General features: G+C 54.2%; 2 protein-coding genes across 10 annotated transcripts; both read right to left on the reverse strand.

The window, feature by feature from the left end:
* Nucleotides 1-25: 25 nt before the first annotated feature.
* Nucleotides 26-4,396, reverse strand: Lsmem2 (leucine rich single-pass membrane protein 2). Its single transcript, XM_050139260.1, has 4 exons — nt 3,840-4,396; nt 851-961; nt 594-779; nt 26-441 (listed from the first exon to the last, which is right to left on the reverse strand). Exons 1-4 carry the CDS (start codon nt 3,859-3,861, stop codon nt 308-310), a joined length of 453 nt encoding a protein of 150 aa, XP_049995217.1. The 5' UTR covers nt 3,862-4,396; the 3' UTR covers nt 26-307.
* Nucleotides 4,397-4,530: 134 nt separating this feature from the next.
* Nucleotides 4,531-17,040, reverse strand: Sema3b (semaphorin 3B). Of its 9 annotated transcripts, none has more exons than XM_050139246.1 (21): nt 14,943-15,376; nt 14,803-14,865; nt 14,521-14,645; nt 14,318-14,389; nt 12,877-13,063; nt 11,956-12,113; nt 11,713-11,775; nt 11,204-11,323; nt 11,031-11,124; nt 10,520-10,639; nt 9,642-9,787; nt 9,434-9,545; nt 9,262-9,331; nt 9,036-9,180; nt 8,515-8,734; nt 7,464-7,555; nt 7,341-7,382; nt 6,988-7,145; nt 6,817-6,872; nt 6,590-6,729; nt 4,531-6,207 (listed from the first exon to the last, which is right to left on the reverse strand). In XM_050139246.1, the coding sequence occupies exons 5-21, from the start codon at nt 12,983-12,985 to the stop codon at nt 5,785-5,787; spliced, it is 2,268 nt and encodes a 755-aa protein (XP_049995203.1). In that variant the 5' UTR covers nt 12,986-13,063; nt 14,318-14,389; nt 14,521-14,645; nt 14,803-14,865; nt 14,943-15,376; the 3' UTR covers nt 4,531-5,784. The 9 variants fall into 9 exon arrangements, with proteins under 9 accessions (XP_049995203.1, XP_049995205.1, XP_049995207.1 ...); XM_050139248.1 differs by having other exon boundaries at nt 14,521-14,648; XM_050139250.1 differs by lacking the exons at nt 14,521-14,645; nt 14,943-15,376 and adding an exon at nt 16,824-17,040.
* Nucleotides 17,041-19,407: the final 2,367 nt, after the last annotated feature.

Genomic DNA, 19,407 nt, shown 5'->3' on the forward strand with positions numbered 1-19,407 from the left:
GACAGCTATTTCTAGACTTCTGAATCTGCTATCTGGGGGTGGCCAAAGGGTGCTGACAGGCCATAGGAGGAGCCAGGAGGCGGCTGGGTGCCCCATCCTCTGACCTTTGGCTATCCAAAGGAGAGCCTTGGCACCAGAAGGCTTGATCAGGCCTAACCTGAAGAGGTCAAGACAGGCAGAAGCTATTGAGTCACGTCAGGCTCTTGTACAGAAATCTCACCAAGGAAGTAGTGTAGATGTCGCTAGCCACCAGTGGGAGAACAGACCTGCCAAAGGTCCCTCTATCTCCCCCTCATACAATGGCATCTCAGCTGGGTGCCCGAGCTTCGCTGGAGTTGAGCCTCCTTAGCTGACTGAGGCTAGCCAGGCGCAATTTGAGCAGCGTCTCCTCTTGTGTGCGCAGTGTGTGTGCCAAGACCCTCAGGGATTCGCTCTGCAGCACTGGGGATGGGAAGACATTTGTGGGACCTTGTCAGGCTTGCCATTCCAAATCTCCAACCAGCCCAGCATCAGGGGTTGCCCACTGACCCCTGCCCCACCCTTTATTGCTGCATTTGCAGGTGCCCTGGGTTTCCAGCCCTGCTTGTCCCTACCACTTAGGTAGACAGCCAGGATGGCTAATGCCAGGCAGGTGAATACTAGCAGTGCCAATAGCAGTAGGAACCCCCCACGGCCACACATGGGACTGCAATCAGCTTGGGTACACATTGATGATGGCAAGACACCCAGAAGCTCTTCCCACGTCTGTGTCTCTTCAGCCAGATAGGGCTGGAGTGAACCTGCAGGGAAGATGGTTTATCAGGAAGGTGGTACCCAGAGCATCCATCCCCGCCCCCCTTCGCATCCTTACCTCCACTGTGTAGGTCGCTGATGGACTCCACTCGGTGCAGACGTACCTCCTGCACATGGTTAGGAGCCAGTGTTCCCCTGCTCCTCTGGTTCTGCATTGGCAACACAGTGTCTGTAGGGGGCAGTGGGACTGATTTGAGCAAGCCAGTCACTCCTTACCGTGTAGGTAAACTCAGGCTGCAGGGACTTGGGACATATGGAAACTACACCAGTGGCCTTTGGTTCCAAATTCCCTACAAGTTCAGGAAGGACTCAGTTTTGATGCAGGGTTCCAAAGGCCTAGTCCGTGTATAGGGGTCTTGACATGTCCCCATGTTCACGGTCAGGCATTCCTCCGCCTGTTCACTACCAGCAAATAGTTCACCAACCTAAGCCCACGGCAACAGCAAGTTTGCCATCGGTTCTGACCTGATGCCATGGCACCTACTCCTAGGCAAAGCAACTGCCTTCCTGACAGACAGTGGTTCGGCTGCTCTTCCTGGAGCCCTGCTGTTTTCACTCAACAGCACTGCAGGAGCCCCCATTTTTTCTTAACAGTTTCATATAAATCTGAGGACTCCTTCCGGCCTCCCTCTGAGGTTATCTGGGCATTTAGGTTGTTTCCAATTCCCTTTGGAAATTAACCCCCAGGACATCAGTGATTAAATATGAAGGTTTTCCCCACTTTCCTGAAAGTCATTGAGGACAATTCTCAGAAGTGGAGTCACTGGGCCTGAGGACAGACTGTAAAGCTGTCGTTAGCCTGTCTTGTGAAATCCGGTCCAGAGCCCAGCAGTACAGCATCACCACTAAGCATCCCACTGGGGGGGGAAATGGATGCGTGTGCGCGTGGAAGCCAGAGGTCTCAGACCTGGCACAGGAACTCAACAGGCCAGGCTCACTAACTGCAGACGCCTCCCTTCTGTCTCCCCTTCACCAGAGCTGAGATGACCTGCAGTCCGCCTCCCAGTCATAAGGACTTACAGACGGCAGCTGACTTTTGCTTGTGAGCACGTCACGGGCTCCTGAGAAATGAACTCAGGTCCTCCGTGCTTGCAAGGCAAGTTTTTTCTGAGTTAGACCAGACTCTGGATGCGCAGACCTTGACATATTTGCTAATTTGAGAGATGAGAAACAAACAGTTTGACTTTGCCTAGGGGTCCTGAATATTGAGTGTCCATTACCCTTCCACAGGTTCTGCCCATCTAGTCACTGACTCTATGGTTCCCTAATGGTTTTATTCAGATTTTGTTTTTGAGATAGTGTCTCACTATGTGACCTTTGCTGGCTTGGAACTCATCAAGTAGCCTAAGGTAGGATGGGCTTACCCTCAAAATTCTCTTGCCTCAGCCTACCCATTATTGGTATTCCATGTGTGTATCTCTGTACCAGCTTTGTGTTGTGTTAGTGGTGTATGTGTAGTGGATACCCACGTGTGTTTAGACCCTTGTGCAGACGTGTAGAGAGCAGAGGAGGACCTTGGGTGTCCTTGTCCATTCTCTGTCTTATTCCTTTGAGGCAGGGTCTCTTCATGAGGCTGGAGATCAGGTTTTGCTTTTTTGATTAGGGAAGCTGGCAACCAGGAAGCCCCAGCGATCCTCCACTTCCCAGTATACACAGCACCGGAGTTATAAGGTACACAAGACCACACCTAGCTTGTTATGTGGGTGGGTACTGAGATCTGAACTCTTGTTTTTTGGTTTTGGTTTTTAAAGACGGGTTTCTCCATCTCACTCTGTAGACCAGGCTGGCCTCGAACTCGCAGAGATCCTCCTGCCTCTGCCTACTGAGTGCTGGGATTAAAGGGAAGGCGTGAGCCACCGCAAACTCCAATCTTCAAGGTTATGCAGCAAATGTTTCTAATCTCTTCCTCCTTCCCCTTTTGTTTGAGATGGGCTCAGAAAGTTCCCAGACTGGTCTTGGGTTCCTGGTTAACTCAAGTCATCTCTCTGCTTCAACCTTCCAGTTACTATCAAAATATTTATAATTTCTAAGTAACTATAACTACACTTTCTCCTAGTGTTATGTGACTGGATATTCATTATTTTGAAACAGGGTGTCACTATGTAGCACTGGCTAGCCTAGAACTCGTTAGGTAGAGCAGGCTGGCCTTGAACTCAGAGGTCCTCCTGCCTCTGCCTCCCAAGTGTGCACCGCCAACGCCTTCTATTGGGTTTTGTTTTGTTTTAGTTCTGCTCCACCAGAACTCCAGATGCTGGGGGTGGGGTGGGGGGACGGGCTAGGTAACAGTGTGGCAGGACACTGGGTAAGGGAAATTTGAGCCCGCTAATGAGCTTGAAGCTGCCCCTTGACATGCTCACAAGCAATTCAAACAAAAACAGATGCTCTCGGTCCTTAGGCCTGGCTGATGGACTCGGGTCACATTAAGTTCCCCCCTTGGCACTTTATATTTGAGCATATTGTATTGCTACAGAAAAAAAAATACATGGTAGATGTTACAGTTAAATCATCCCCCCTTAGTAGAGGGCAGGCCCTTTCTCTGCAGTATAAAATACGGAGGACCACAGATGGCTTAGCAGGTAAAGGCACTTGACTGGCAGAGTGTCAGTCTCGACTAGGCTGAGACGCTCTAGTTTAGGGTATTTAAACCCAAGGTAGGGCAGACCGGAGGCCTGGCAACTTCCCAGTCCCTAGGTCAGATGTTGAAATGCTTCCTGGAACCACTTTGCACCCCAGTTCCCGCTTCTTTTGCTGAAGGAAGAGCTGAACTGCTTGGCAGCTCCCCAGATGCCCACACCCACTTGGATAAAGCCTATAGTACCCATTCTGAAGTGGAGAGCTGCAAATCCCTCCCCACGGCCCATAGCAGGGGAAACTGAGTCAGGACCTGAGAAAGGGAGGAGCTCTAAGTATGACGGATACATTCTTCATCAATGCAAAGGGGTAGGTCCCTAGAACAGGGGGTGGAAAAACTACTCAAGGCAATGAGGGCTTCTCCATAGGGCACTGGGTCCAGAGCCCTGCCCTCCCTCATGGCTACCCTCTCCTACCTTCTTGGGTCTCCTCAGGCATGGCGTTGATAGGTAGTCAGGGGCCCGATGAGAGTGCCCAGTAGCAGAACTGGACAAAGACAGCAGTGGCTCCTTTGGGATCCTGGGAAAGGCCTCCTGGCCTCCCAATTTGGTCTTAAAATAGGCCTGAGCTCACTTCCCTAGGCTATATTTAGAGGGGGCATCTCTGAGCCATGAAAAGGGGCAGAGTGACCCAGATGGGTCGGCCTAGACTACCTGCTTGGGGATGGGGCTCAGCCAAGAGCAAGCGTCTGCTAGCACACGGACCCAGGGAACTGAAGGCCATACCAACTCTGTATGCACATAGGCTTTGGGGCTTTCATTCAGAAGGCCGGCATGCAGCATGTGCCATGTAGCTATGAGGAAAGAAACCCTGTTTGTCTCTACTCAGCCGTCCCTCCCACAGCCCAGCCATCTCCTTCCAGCACCCGCCCGTGTGACCAGCTAGGACCAGCTAGTGGGGGTGGTGGACAATGACGCACAATGCCATAAGGATCTGGCAGCCCCACGAGTGAGCGCCCATGCTGACCAGTGGACAGACTGGGATGAAGTTGGTATTTCTAGTATTAAACTAGCCTTAGGTAAAGAGAACCTTGAGAGTGTAAAACAGGAGCAAGGGGTCCTAGCCAAGAGTACTGCGAATAAAAAACGCAGAGACATGACTAAAGGATTTAGCACAAAGTAGTCTTGATCCTCCCTCTCCCTCCTCTCCACAAGGGCTTAACAGGCCACATGGGGGCGAGTGAGGATGTACACTGCTCACTCTGGAGGGAAGGAAGCTGGTCCAGTTTCTAGGCCTTAGTCAGTGTGCAAACGAACTGTGTTCTGCTTCTTCTCGACTGTGCAAAGTAAGGCTAGGAGAGGGGTCTACCTTCCAAAACATCCTGAATCCGTCACACGTCACACTATCGTATTAGCCTCCTTGACATTCCTCAGACTTGGCAGGTTTGTTCCCCACGCCAAGGCTTTGGACTGGTTCTTCCATCCTGGAATGTTCTGCCACCAGACGTCCTGTGACTGGTTCCTTCTTATCTTTCAGCTCAGGTGTCAGCCCTTCAGTGAGTTCTGCACACATTCCTGCCCACAACATCCAGTACTGTTTGTTTTTCCATCAGAGAGCTTAGCCCTGCCATTAATAGTTGGAGAATGCACTGCGCATGTCAGCACCCCCGGAGGCGCACTGGAGCCAGCTGGATCATCTAATACCACTTTGGATCTTCACTAAAGCAAATTTTTTTCCCCCTTCAAGACAGGGTTTCTCTGTGTAGCCCTGGCTGACCTGGAACTAGCTCTGTAGACCAGACTGGCCTCGAACTCACAGAGAACCGCCTGCCTCTGCCTCCAGAGTGCTGGGATTAAAGGTAAATGCTACCACCACCCTGCAGAATGGCAATTTAAGATGAGAAAAATTTAGGACTTTGGACTGCTAGGAGGACACCCGACACTTGTGGCTCCCAGGAAGGTCAAGGACTACCTGTTATCTGCTGGGGCCAATCCAACGTCAGCTGATAAAGTGTTTATTGCATTACTTTAGTACAGTTGGCCTGCCTCACCTGGATCCCAACAGCCTAATCTGTTCATAGCTTTCTGCTCACTGCCCAAGAAAGAATGCTTCCCCCAGGGCAGGTACTCAAGACAGTTCTCTGGCCCTGGTCTACTATGGAACCCCACTTCTCTGTCCCCTCTCTGCAGGCTAGAACCTGAATTAAGCCTGGACTACTCTTCTGAGGCTACATTCGCGGGTTATCTTGTTAACAACTTAGCTGGCTCGGCTACCCTTTGGCCAGGGCCTATGTATTATGAGTTAGGTGTCTCTCTATTGGCCCAAGGACCTCAGTGTGCCACAACGCTTATGTCTTTCTGGCGTTTGCCCCCTCTTCTGAGTGTCAAATCCAGCCTGGTCCCCGGTGTGGGGACAGCCCAGTCACCAGTGTGCTGCACTACGTGGCCCACGCTCAGCACGCAGCTCAGAGGCATGCATCCGCCTGTTGCGACCCTTCCGACGTGACTCTGCTGCCGCAGAGTGGGGTCCAGGCTGCGGGCGGGGCCCAGGCTGCGGGCGGCACATTCGCAGGGAGTTCGCGCCTCCACCGCCGCCCGGCTCCACCAGCTGCAGGAAGTCTCGGTACCAGAGTTTAGGGCCTGGGGGTGCAGGGGCTGCTGCCTCCTCAGCCCGTGCCAGTCTTTCGGCCTGCACCGCACTTAGCACGTGTAGCACCAGGCGACACAGTGGCCGTGAAAAACCTTGTTCGACAGCGACGCACAGATACACGCCGGAGTCCTGGCGCCGCAGCCTACGCAGCAGCAGCCCCCGGGCTGTCCGCTCAAGTCGTTCCTCGGCCAGCACCTGCGTGTGGGGGCAGGCACAGAAGCAAAGGGTCATTTGGGGCCAAAGCTGGATGGGAATCATAGATGGTGGCCCATACTCACTTAAGGCTAGGTGCGCAGGGATAGGAAGCCTTAGGGTGGGTAAGAGGGGTCACCTGAATGCGGGTTGAGGGAGACAGGAAACCTCAGTGGGCTGAGGTAGTGGGTGGGTCAGGAGTCTAGTTGGACACAGTGGGGGCATCACTGGGCTGTGGAGTTCAACTAAGGACCGAACAGGTAAGGAATCTGACTGCAGGGCCTCATTGAACTGGACTCCTGTGAGGTATAAGTCACAGGCCTCGTTGGGCAGGGCATGGCTTCTCTTAGATGGGCCTGGTTAGGAAGGGTGGAGGGAGGCACACCTGGGTGTGAGCCACCTCCCCTGCACGATGGAAGGTCCACTCCACATGCGCCTGTAGCGAGCGGGGCTCACACTCCAGAAAGGCACTGCCGTTCTCCACGCCTAAGACCTTCCGCTCCAACAGCGCAGGGTGGGAGGAGTCTTGAGACAGGAGGGTAAAATTCAGACAAGGTAGGGCTGGGTGTGGCAATTTCAAGGCCTGAGGGTAGGAGCTGATGAGGTACTCACCCCCAGAGCACAGGGTGCTAGGGTCACCATTCCTTATGTCTTGCCTCCGGAACCGCCTGAGGGAGATATTAAAACCTGTGACCCCTTCTCAGCTGGTGGCGAAGCAGTTAGTGACCCCGCCACCCCCCCACCCCCCCACAGTGGCCCAATCCAGACTCCTAGCCAGCCCACCTCTTGGCAGTAGGCTGGAAGCGTGTGCAGGCTGATCCATCCCAAGCACAGTAAGGGTCACGGGCCAGGCAGCATTCTGCGCAGGCGCGGCCTAGGGTAGTGCAGCGATGCAATGCAATCTGGGCCACCGCACTCGGCGATGCTACGTAGAGCTGGTGCTAGAGGGCACAAGAACTCCAGTCTGATTGAGGGTAGCCCTTACCTGGCTCCTACCCACTTGATGGATGCGAACACTGAGGTCGCATTGTCTAGCAAAGCACAAGCTATTCCTAAACTCTGGGCTGTGAAGACTAAGGAGAAGCGAGACAATTGGGGCGCTGGCTGGTGGTGCTCCTCAGAGTTCAGTTACTCACCCTTTTAGAGGAGATTTGCATGCTGGTGATGGTGGCAGAGTCCTGAAAGGGAGGCAGGACATGGGATCAGCGTTTAATGAGTTGGGGTGATGTATCCTAGAGTGACTGGGGATAAAGCCTCACCTCGAACACCTGCAGCTCTTCCAGGAGAAGTCCCTCGGAGTTAGGTCGGCTGCCCTTGGGGACTGAGATCACTTTCAGCACTGTGCCCACATCTGTGGAAATGAGAAGAGGGAGGGACTTGCTTTTCCCTGACAAGCAGGTGCAGTGCCCACCTGAGTGCTGTGGGTATTATTTTAATTGGGCAAAGGTGTGTTACATTGTTTAATTATGTAAAGATGTGTTTGCTGTTGCACTTTGCCAGCCTAAAGCACCTGATAAAAAGCTGAATGGGGGGGCTGGAGAGATGGCTCAGTGGTTAAGAGCACTGGCTGCTCTTCCAGAGGTCCTGAGTTCAATTCCCAGCAACCACATGGTGGCTCACAACCATCTATAATGCGATCTGGAGCTCTCCTATAGTGTGGGGGCATACATGGAGGCAAAATGTAGTATACATAATAAATAAATAAATCTTTAAAGACAATAAAAAACAAAAAGCTAAATGGCCAGTAGCTGGGCAGGAGAGGAATAGGCAGGACAGGCAGGCAGAGAGAATAAACAGATGAACGAGAGAATGAGGAGAGAGAGAGGGAGATGTCAGCCAACAGACACAGAGTAGGACACACAGAGAGAAAGGTAAAAAGCCCCGAGGCAAAATATAAATTGAGAGAAACAGGTTAATTTAAGAGCTAGCCAGAAACAAATCTAAGCTAGGCTGAGCATTCAAAACTCTAACAAGTCCCTACGAGTCCCTGTGTCATGATTTGGGAGCTGGTGGTGACCTAAAAGAAAAAAGCCTGGTATATCCATGCACACATGCATGAGTGTGTGTGTGTGTGTGTGTGTGTGTGTCTGCATGCATGTGCACACACACTGTCTCCACCTATATCGTGGTTAGGGCATGAAAAAGTGAAAATTGTAAGTTAGAATAGCTAGGGCCGCCTTCAGAAAGTGGGGCCATAGCCCAGACAGAGATGTAGAAATTAGACTAATTGGCACAACTTCTACCTTCAGGCCAAGGACCCTGGAGGGGTCTCTATGGGGGGAGGGGGGACTATTGTGATGAGACCCTGACCTGTACCAATGAAGAGAACATCGTAGTGTCCATCGGCAGCTGCTACGCGGTCTGCAGCGATCTGGGTGAAGGTGTACCCAGCTCCCACTTGGAGGAAGAGAGGGCGCCCCCCCACGGGCAGGACTGGGTTGTACATGAGAGGGTGGTTCCGAGCAAACTGGATAACATCATCTGGGAAGTCCTTGGTGGAACTGAAGGTGCCAAAAGTCTTGCTGGGGCACTAGGGAAGGCAAGGCACGTCAAGCAGAGATACACACTTAGGATTTTGTGGTCAGCCCCTTCATTCAGAGCCTCCAGGAACAGAAAAGGTGAAAAGGGACAAGAGCCTTTCCCCGTGAACCTTGGGCTGAGAGGGCACATGGTCTCACTCTGCAGTTCTGTCGTATGGGGGCGACATTTCTCCACCATACCAGAAGGAAGAAATCGGACCCCCACCCCCGACAAAACCCCCAGGCCAAAGTCAAGTTCTCTACCCTTGAGACTTCGAAGCTGATTGTTGCAAGCAGTCCCTAGCAACGCACCATGCCAGGTCGTGGGTAGGGGACACGACCTTGGTAGGACACCCACTGATGTGTAGGCCCCTCCTTGTGAGCAAAGGGTCCCAAGAAGGCTCGGCGCACGTCATTCATGCTGTACACGCACACAGCGGAGCCCTGGAAGACGCCACTACGAGCGATGAAGAGAACGAAATGAGCGCCCGCAAGCCAAACTGACTGCCCAAGGGAACTCCCACTTCCGGCCCCTCACCTGGAGGTGGAGAAGACGGCGTAGAGAAGTGGTGTCTGGCGGTCCCGGGAGGTCAAAAGAAACACGTCCTCTGTAAGAAAAGGGAAGGTTGGCAGGGCAGTACACCCCCAGGCTCCTGGATTCTGCACCCTCGGCTCCTCCCCTGATGCCATCCCTCATTTAAGACACTCACGAAGTTGGTCAAAATGGGTGTCACCCTCAACTCCAGGTACTGAGCACACAAGCCTCGCCTTCAGAAATGTGGTCCATTTGTTGACCAAGCTGCGCTGGCCACCCAGGTCATTCTGTTCACAGGATCGGAAGGGATGAGCACAAGACCACTGTAGGCAAAGGGTCGGGGCAAAGGTAGCCAGGGAGCGAAGGGCCCAGTGTCTCCTTACCCTGCAGATCTGGCCAACGCGGGACACAGTCATTCGTCCCATTGCGGGTGCTGCTTCCACCGCAGACTCGCGGAAGAAGAAATAGATTTTATCATCGTCAGGGTTCTCGCTCTCTGGGATCCAAAAGACCTTGACAAACTTGGGTTCTAGACCAAACAGGAGGCATGGTATCAGCGGGTCCTAGTCCTGGCCCCAACATTTAACCCATCAGCAGACTCCAAGACCTACTCCTATGATCAGCAGCTGCAAGGCAAGAAGCAGCCACGAGGGGGCAGTAGAGACCATAGCTACAAGCACAAGCGGGCTGTCACTCGCCCCTTTACAGGGCTTCTGATCATGTCACACTTTCTTACATGTGCCAGGAAAAGACGGAGATGGGGTATCTGTTTTCATCTTCATTCATAAACTCTTCCTCCCTACCAGATCAAATACTCCCTCTTCCTCCTTCCGTTCCTCCTACTGTCCCATAGTAAAGGACTCCTATGATACTAGTCCCCTGAGTTTGAGTCTCTGCTGGCCCCAGGGCCTTTGTGTTAGTCATTCCCTTATCTGGAATGCTCTTCCAATTCCCTTAGCTGGTTTTCTTGTGTTCTGGAAGCTGTTAATAACTCGTACCCCCTCCCAGCAAACTACTTCCTCTCCTCAACCCAAACTCCTTTCCAGGGGCGTCATGGTCACTGGAGTTTATATCATTATGTGCTTGTTCTGAGACTCATGGGCTCAAAGGTGCTTGCCCGGCTCTGTGACCCTGGCACAGGGCCTGATTATGTACACACTTGGAGAGTCTTCACCCATCACTCTCTTACTGGTTTGTTGTGTGCCGCCTTCCCTGTGGAGGATGGCAGTTTCCTCCCAGGGGCTCCCACTAAGCTTCTCACCGTTGAGCCAGCGGGAATCATGGGGTTCTGTTCGGAGACTCGGATTCTGGCCCAGGCTGCGAAAGATGGTAAAGTCCCGGCCCATGAGGTCCGCTGCCACCCCGGAGTACAGTTCTTCCCCTGCAGACAGGGCAAAGGGGTGTTCAGCCAGCGGCAAACTATCGAAGTAAAAGTTGCCCAGGGCCGGGCGGTGGTGGCGCACGCCTTTAATCCCAGCACTCGGGAGGCAGAAGCAGGCGGATCTCTGTGAGTTCGAGACCAGCCTGGTCTACAGAGCTAGTTCCAGGACAGGCTCCAAAGCCACAGAGAAACCCTGTCTCGAAAAACAAACAAAAAATAAAAAAATAAAAAATAAAAAAAAATTAAATAAATAAAAGTTGCCCAGGGAGTTCTGGGGGTGCTCAGGGAGTCAAGGCTATAGGGTATCTGAGGGGGTGCCCTTGGGACATATGAAGTTCTAGGATTTCCAAGCGGGTCTAGAGTTGCACTGGGTGCCAGCCTTTGGACTCACCCACCAGCACGGAGGCAGCGCGGTGCCTCGGGTCATAAGGGCTCTTTCCCTTGCCGTCCTCGAGTTTTTTCAGGTCCAGTCTGAGCATGGGTTCCTGGGAGGTGGAGGTGGGACTGTTAATACCAGGTCCTTCACAGTGACCCCGCCTCCCTGCTGTCGAGCCCTGGTCTTACCTCCAGCCGGTGGCCCACTTCCACAAAGGCACAGGTTGGGTGGAAGGCCCCGGTGCCACAGGCCAGCAGGTGTGTGTGGTTATAGGTGTGCAGCAGCTTTACAAAGTTCATGCACTCCGTCTGGTAGGCAGGTGGGAGAGGGGTGGGGCAGGAGGAGGAATCAGGCTTTCCCCAGGGAGACAGCCCTCAGGGGTTACAGTTCAGCCCAGGGAAGCACTAACAGGGACCACAGGGACCCCAATGCCCTGCTATCTGACAAGTCCTGCCTGTCTTCACAGGGTGGCGACATGAGGAAGTATACATATGCACAGCCCCCCCCACCCCATGACTCAGATGCCCCCAAGAAGAACAACCCTGACTCACCACCTCCAGACCTCAGCAGCCTTGACCTCCCTGCCCTTACCCTAGCCATAACAGGCTAGCCTCTCTCTCAACCCTGGGGTGAGGGCCTCCCCACCTCCCCCCCCCCCCCCCATGCCCCCCCCCCCCGTTGAGTAGCCCACACTCACACCAATGTCCTTCCCTGCCCAGTTGCACTCTTCGCGCCATTCCACAGGGGCCGGCCAGGCCAGCTACAGGGCGGGAACACAGGTTAGGGACTTGGGATGTTCTTTATTTGGGGGATTTCTCCATCCAGTTGCCCACCCCTTTGGCTTTCTCTAGAGTCTAGGGTCTAGACAGTCTGGAGTAGGGTTCTAAGGCTTTGCCCTGGGGTAGCACTTAAGTTGGGTAAGATGAGGGGTCCCGGGCACCTTTTTGGGTCGCTTGCTGATGTTATCGAGGCTGAGGGAAGCCACGTGGTTCTCAGCACCCACAAACAGGCGCCCGCGCTCCTCATCCACCAGTAAGGCTTCATAACAACAGGTGCGCTCCAGTCTGAAGGTTCGGACACCATGCTGGGCCTGTAACTCTGCAGGGAGAGATACACCGAGTACTTGCCTGCCTGGCATGACAGGAACATCCTCAAGGCCCTGCCTGGTTTTGTCTGTCTACAGACCAAGGTTATTTGTGTGACCCAAAACACACACATGGACACTTACATGCATGTTAGCTTATGTATATGAAGACTGGCCCACCCAGGTACACGGACAGAGTCACAGGGTAAGTGGTGCAGCGCCGGGTAAGGAGAGAGAAGATTTAGGAAAACATGTACAGACAAGCGGATTGCCATGCTGAGAGGCCAGGCTCATGGACCCAGGGTCTAGGAGAGGTAGAGCGTGTAGGAAGATGGAAAGGCAGAATTCCATCCCTAACAAGTCAGGCTTCCCAGTCCCCCTGTTACCAGCTTGGATTCAGCAGTTGGCCACCAAATGCCACTGTTCAGAGCCCACCCTCTGTGCAAGGGGTAGAATAAGGAGGGGCTCTGCTGGCCCCAGAACTTTGACTTCCCTTCAAAGAGGCATGGCTTGCCTTGGGATGGGGAATGAAACAGAGACAAGGACTGTTGCTATGGAGACAGTAGGGGTTCTCCTTGGGAAAGCATGAGGAGAATGTAGGCAGAGAGGTTTGGGCCTGAGGCTAGAACAGGGTTAACTGGAGGTGGCCTAAGAACGCCCCCAACCCAGCAAGTGTCCAGTGATGGGCGTGCATATGCTGGTACCAGCAAGTCTTTCCACACTGGGCCCTTTTCCTGTTCACCTCAAGCCGGCCCTCAATCTGCCAGGTGCACCTACCTTGAAAGGAGAGCCGAAGGCGCGGAAGGTTAGGGGCAGCGTCCCCCAGCCCCGCTGCCCAGAGAAGGGCCAGGCCTGGGATCATGGCGGCGGCCTCGGCCCGCCCCATGCCGGCAGCTCAGGGCGCTCAGGGTTCAGCAGGCGTGTGTGGAGGAGCCTTCAGCTGCCCTGGACTCTGCCCCAGGATCTGGAAAAGAGTCGGCAGCAAGGCAGAGAGGGTAAAGGCGGGAGGGCATGGGGGAGTCCCAAGGGATCAGATTACAGCCCCTAGGGAAAGAGGCTGGGGGGTCGCATACCGTTTCCTCTCCACCAAGGGTGCCCCGCCTGGCCACAATCAGAGACACACCCACACCGGGCACACCCTCAGGGTCACCCTGCATTGGCAGGCACCCGCCCCACCACGTCACCCTCCTCAGTAACCTCCCCTCCTCTACACACACTCACAAACATTAATTCACAAACACTACGCACCCACTACATGCCAGCCTGGGGCAGGGACGAGGATACTGACGACACAGACAAGGTCCCCAGGCAGTAAAGGGCAAAGGGCCAACAAGAAGTCAGACCTTGTGGTTATTTCAGAGGGCACCAAGTGTAATGAGCAAAACAGCTGATGAAGGGGGAATGGCAGGAGGGCTGAGGCCTCTGGAGGTGGCTGTGCACCCACTGACGGGGAGGGAGATGCCGAGGGACTCTGGGGACTGGAGCAAGGCTGTGGCTGCCGACCGATATGAATAGGTTTCCGAGGGTCCCTTTGTGAACGTGCGTACATGAGCAGTGTGAACGCATGCATATGTATAAATGTCTATGAGCAAACACATGCCACACCTGTATAGACACGTCAGGTGCGCAAATGTGCATACACATATGCAGCACTGTGTGTAAATCTATTCCGCGTGTACCAGCATAAAATATGCCTGTTTGGAACATGACTCACATCTGTGCATGGGCTGATGTGTGGACATGCAAGGGAATACAAAAGCAGGGTCAATCACTCCTTTTGACTCTAACATACAAGTGGGACCTGTTCTTCCCAGGACCCCCACCCAGACCCACTCAGCAGCCCCCCCCCCCCGCCACTATTGTTTCCTTTCTGCAGCCTGAGGGGGGAACCCGAGAGAGGAGCAAGGTGACCCCTCTGGCTCACTTTATGCTCCAGGTAGAACAATTATTTGTCCTCCAAGTCCCTTCCAATTCCTGGTCTTAGTTTTCCTGTCTTTGAGCCTCTCCACTGAAACAGACATCTTGCCTGTCACTCTCAGGTGAAGCTAGGTTCTGGCTGCTATGGCCACCCTCCTTTACTGGAGCAGGCAGGACAGGTTGGGCCCAGGGGCCAAGGTCACAGACCTCTTCTCCCTCTAGTTTCTACCCCCCTCACCAGCTTCTAGACCCCTCCCAGGCCAGTACCCCTGTCTCTCTCCTTTGATTTGCTGACACTTGCCTCTGCCTCTTCTCAGGGTCAGGAAGTCTGTGAAGCTGACGTGGGCTGCCTTTCCGCACTCCTCCAAGAACTCTGCAAAGGGGTCTCCCCTTAGCCCCTCTTTCCTGGAGAAGGGGAGCAGGCTAGGGCCCACAGGGCACCCTCTGACGGCTCCTTTAAGCAGAAGCCCCCGCCCCCACCAGGCCAGCCACCTCCCAGAATACCATAAAGTTTGCAGGGCTACAGGGTGGATCGGGTGACCGGCACAGGCAGCTGGGACTGGCTGGAGATGGTGGCCCCTCACGAGTGGAATGGGAGCAAGGTTCAGGCAGGTAGAGGTGGCCCTCTCCTGCTGGATCACAAGGTGAAGGGTGCCCCAGATAGTAGTCCCAGAAACCTGGCAATCAGCTAAGACAAAGCAGGTAGAACCGGCAGAGACCCTCCCTGACAGACAGTTCTCCTGCAGCCGGCAGAAGGAATGGTAGACCAGGCAGTCCAGTCCTCACCTGTCCCTCCACAGCCAAGGGATGTCTGGACACTAGGCAGCAACCTCAGTTCCTGGGAGCTGGCTGTAATAGGTGGGTCAGAGGTCAGGGAAGGCACTCTCCTCCCCTCTCCTGGGCCCCAGCCCCAGTGGCTTCCTTACCAATTGGACCTCTTAAAACTTCAGCTGTCTGGCCCTCAGTGGTGATGACAGCCAGGCAGGAAAAAGAGATGGGGGGGGGGGAGATGCAGCAAATCTCACTTCTGCCGTGTGTGAGTGTGTGGGCTCATCCTGAGAGCCCAGCTAGGCTGAAGCTAGGGGCAGACTGCTGGGAGGTGGAGTACTATGGACTCCAGCCTCTCTTCCAAGCTGGGAAGACTGCCCTGCCCGTCAAGGCCAGAGCCGGACACCTGAGGGAGGTTTCTGTAGAGTTATTTTTGTTTGTTTGAAGGCAGGGTCTCATGTAGCCTGGGCTGGCTTCCAATTTGCTAGGTAGTCAAGGATGGCCTTCAGCTCCTGCTCCTCCTACCTCTGTGGGCCAGGGGTAAGGCAGACAGCTCGGGACAGACTCCTCCCTACTCTTGACTTTGCTGTCCAGGTGGGGAGGTACCTGGGATCTTGTCCTGTAGCCTGCTCTGGAAAGTACTCCCTGTTTGTACTCTTAGGAACACTTTCAAGGTCTGGATATCTTCTCGGTCTCCCCAAGGCTGGCAGCAGGATCTCAGTGTCAAGAGACTTCCAGCCTGGGCTGTCCATCACAGGAGCCGGACACTTCAACTGTAGTTTTGCTACAAACTGCCCGGGCGTCAGCCAGTCAGAGATAAGGGGACACAGACAGAGATAAGGGGAGACTTATCTTCCCGGGAGTCTGCTCTGAGGCCTTGCCTCAGGACCCAGTGTTCCCGGCCTGCCTGTCTAGCAGCAGCGGGAGAAACTAGAGGGGTTCAGGAAGGCGCCTGGAGGAACTTGAGGCTTCTAGGATGAGGCCTTGCCCTGCTCCTGGGCTGGCTGCCTCTCCCCATGGACCAGGGCAGCTTCCTCTGGCCTCATGCAAGCAAACAACATTCTTTGGCTGTTTACAATTTTCCACCCAGCAGCCAAGATCAGCAAGTGCCTTTGAGGCCCCTACCCACCCCTGCTGTGTCCCCAGTCTGCCCAGACTGCCTCCAGTTCAAGGGAATGAGCTGTCTCTGGCTCACTCAGGGCAGGTGGCTCGTTCCTGCAGAAGAGGAAGGGATGGATGGGCAGCAGGTTTTCCCACGACCCCGGGGTTCATCATGCCAGGCTGGCGGTGGGTGGTTCCTTAGAGGCAGCACTTCAGATGTTGGTATCCAGGTGTCACAATTAGACTCCTCAAGACTCTGGAATAAGGCCATCTTGGCCTGGGTCTGAAACCCAGAGAAGCAGTTGGGGTCCTGCTTATAACCCTGCCCTGGGACATCCACGAGCACAGGTCTGCCTGGGTTCTTCCTGTGGGTTGCCCACCGACTGCACAGCCTGCCATGGCCGTGGCTTTTCCTCTGGGAAATAACTGGATTGTCGCACTGAGTCGCAGCAGTCGCCCCCCCCCCCCCCCCCCCCCCCCCCCCCCCCCCCCCCCCCCCCCCCCCCCCCCCCCCCCCCCCCCCCCCCCCCCCCCCGCCATTGAACCTACTCCTTTGCACCCCGCTTGAGCCTGCCCGCAGTACGGCTGCTGCAGCACACCTTCTGAAGAAAGCTGCGCACGCATGCACGCACGCACGCACGCACGTGCCAGTGCCCTGGGCTCCTGGGATCCCAGGCTCCTCACTCACACCTGCTTTTGCAATCAAAGCTGGCGGCTCCATGTTACCGGCCACGTAGGCACCAGGTCACGTGACTGTGAGGACTGCGGTTTGGTACCAGGAGGTGGTAAGGCACAGCCATGAAGAGCCTCCTGAAGCCTAGCTTCCTGAAAGAACAACACTTGCCCCCAGTCTGTGAAAAAGTCAAGGGACTGACAGGACATTCCCCACCCATAAACCCCAAGTCTGGTCTCCATGTCCAGGAGACCCCCCAGCCCACCTTTTGGGAAGATCAGTTCCTCCCTTCCTTGCCTGTTGCCCTTCCCTTCAGTGGGCCACGTCAGAGCTGAGGTGGAGGAGCGGCAGGAGGGGCCACCAAGAGCTTTGGACCTAGCGGGAGGTGGTGGTGCACGCCTTTAATCCCAGCAGTCAGGAGGCAGAGACAGGTGGATCTTTGTGAGTTCGAGACCAGCCTGGTTTACAAGAGCTAGTTCAAGGTCAGGCTCCAAAACTACAGAGAAATTCTGTCTCAAAAAACCAAAAGAAAAAAAAGAGAGCTTTGGGCCTTTAGCTGTGGCCCTCCCCCTGCTGGCTCCGCCCCTGCCTTTCCTCCCTCCCTCGTGCACATTCCTCACAGGCTGAGGTCAACCCCTCTGGGATGGGGAGTCCCCCCCCCCAACCAGCCACATCACAGTTCCACACTAACTCCTGTTTTCTTCATTGCCCAGCAGAGTGGAGTGGGGGGGGGGGAGGCAGGGGAGAAGGGGCGGGGCCTCTACAGCCTTTGGGGGAGGGGCTACACCAGGAAAGCGGCAAAAGTAGACTGTTGGACACTGTACTTATCACCAGACATTTACATACATTACATTTACATACATGCACATTCCCTAAACTGGACATAGAGAGCCGCCCTGGAAGCCCTGATTTGGGGTGCATGCTCTGTATGCGCTGGTGGAGTTGAAGGTGATGGGGGATCCCCAGAGCCTATTTAGGGGATAACTCTCATTTTTCCCTAAGACAGGGTGTCTCTGTGAAGGCCTGGTTGTCCTGAAACTCAATTTGTAGACCAAACTCAGAGATCCGCAGCCTGCCTGTGCCTCCCAAGTGCTGGATTAGAGGTGTGGGCCACCACCTGCCAACTCTTTAGTAGTGCAGAAAGAGACAGGACTAAATTCAGACTCTGCAGCTCTTCAGTTGAGTGTCCCCGAGGTGGAGCTTAGAGAGAGAGCCCACTCTCCCCACTGGGCCAGGCAGGCTGGGTGCATGGTAGAAGAACAGCTAGTGTGTGTTGTTGCCAGTGCAGGTCTGGGCATCTTATGAGGACCCTGAGGGAAACCCTTCTCTGCCTTCTCCTTCGTGGCTACCATCCCTGCCTCAGGCTCAGCTCATCTCCCATCCCTCTCTCCCTGCGCAGCCTCTCTCTCCACTCTCAAACCACTCTGCCCAGGACACCATCAGAGCCCCCCTCCTTCCCTTGGGGATTCAGAAGAATTCTCAAAAGTCCCCAACCCACCCCTAACAGTACCCAAGACCACCCCTCCTAGGAATTTTATCATAGATATTGCTGAAGAGGCCGGGCAGTGGTGGTACACACCTTTAATCCCAGCACTCGGGAGGCAGAGACAGGCAGATCTCTGTGAGTTTGAGGCCAGCCTAGTCTACAAGAGCTAGTTCCAGGATGGGCACCAAAGCTACAGAGAAACCCTGTCTTAAAAAAAAAAAAAAAAGATATTGCTGAAGATAGGACAAGACTCACCCTACCTGCCTCCTGCCTCTGACAGGATCCCTGGGGTCAACCTTCATCTGCATCTTGACTTGGTTTGCAGGAGCTTGTAGAGACTGCAACTCCTGACCCGGAGTCCACAGCACATCCCTAGCTCAGCCTTGCCATTCTTCTTGTGCTCCAGTGGCCCCATTGCTGGGAATGCATAGCGTTTTTGTTGCCAAAATGTTTCCTGGGCTGTGCCTGAGCCCTTTAGAGTCACCTGTTGGATCCTCCGTCACAGTTCATTAGCCACCTCAGTTCTTATTCTTCCTCTGTGGAAGATTCCTGTTGCACCATTTCAAACTTCAGGGCCAGGCCCTAGATTCTCCGCTGTGGGGGCAGCAGCAGGGGCCATTATCATTCGGAACCCTCCAATCTGGAGATGCTCAGCAGAGAGATGCAGGAGAGAGCATGCCTGTAGGAAACCTCTCCACTTTCCTGGGCCTCCTGGGTCATCATGGGCTCAGGGATTAATGCAGACGATACATCTCAGGCCCTCCTTTTACTCTGCTCCAGGCCTCCCAAAACTGACTTTCCCCCAACCCTAATGAAATCAGAAGGCAGAGATGGGAGATGATGCCCAACTATGATTTTTCTCCCAACCAAGATTACCTGCAAGGTTGCATCTCCATTAAGATTAAGGAATTAGCACGGAGGTGGTGGGTGGCATTCGCCTTTAATCCCAGCACTCAGGAGGCAGAGGCAGGAGGATCTCTGAGTTCGAGGCCAGCCTGGTCTACAGAGCAAGTTTCAGGACAGCCAGGTCTACACAGAGAAACCCTGTCTCCAAAAAAAGGGGGGGAGCAGGGTTTTGTTGGAGGCCACTTGTTTGTTTTTGGCTGTCCAGACTCTAAATAACCACTTAGAAACTATATTATTTAAATTACTGTTTGGCCAATCAAGTTTATTGTTAGCTAGCTTTTATATCTTTGGTTAACCCATTTTTATTAATTTGTGCATTGTCATATGGCTCTGGCTTACCGGGTAAAGTTTTGTCTGGCATCCAGCATCTGTCTCTGGCTTTTCACTGACTCTATCTACTCTCTCTCTCTCTCTCTCTCTCTCTCTCTCTCTCTCTCTCTCTCTCTCTCTCTCTCTC

Source organism: Alexandromys fortis, unplaced genomic scaffold (genome assembly GCF_014885135.2).
Source record: "Alexandromys fortis isolate MF-2015 unplaced genomic scaffold, M_Fortis_MF-2015_v1.1 scaffold_36, whole genome shotgun sequence".
In the NCBI taxonomy this organism is placed as follows: domain Eukaryota; kingdom Metazoa; phylum Chordata; class Mammalia; order Rodentia; family Cricetidae; genus Alexandromys; species Alexandromys fortis.

Coding starts and splice junctions, on each gene's coding strand:
- Lsmem2 (XM_050139260.1), bottom strand. CDS start 3,861: ATGCCTGAGGAGACCCAAGAAG. Junction 780..850: donor CAGCGACCTACACAGTGGAG/GTAAGGATGCGA, acceptor TCTTCCCTGCAG/GTTCACTCCAGCCCTATCTG. Junction 442..593: donor CCTGGCTGTCTACCTAAGTG/GTAGGGACAAGC, acceptor TCCCATCCCCAG/TGCTGCAGAGCGAATCCCTG.
- Sema3b (XM_050139250.1), bottom strand. CDS start 12,985: ATGGGGCGGGCCGAGGCCGCCGCCATGATCCCAGGCCTGGCCCTTCTC. Junction 9,181..9,261: donor GCCGTCTTCTCCACCTCCAG/GTGAGGGGCCGG, acceptor CATCGCTCGTAG/TGGCGTCTTCCAGGGCTCCG. Junction 6,730..6,816: donor TAGCACCCTGTGCTCTGGGG/GTGAGTACCTCA, acceptor TCCTGTCTCAAG/ACTCCTCCCACCCTGCGCTG.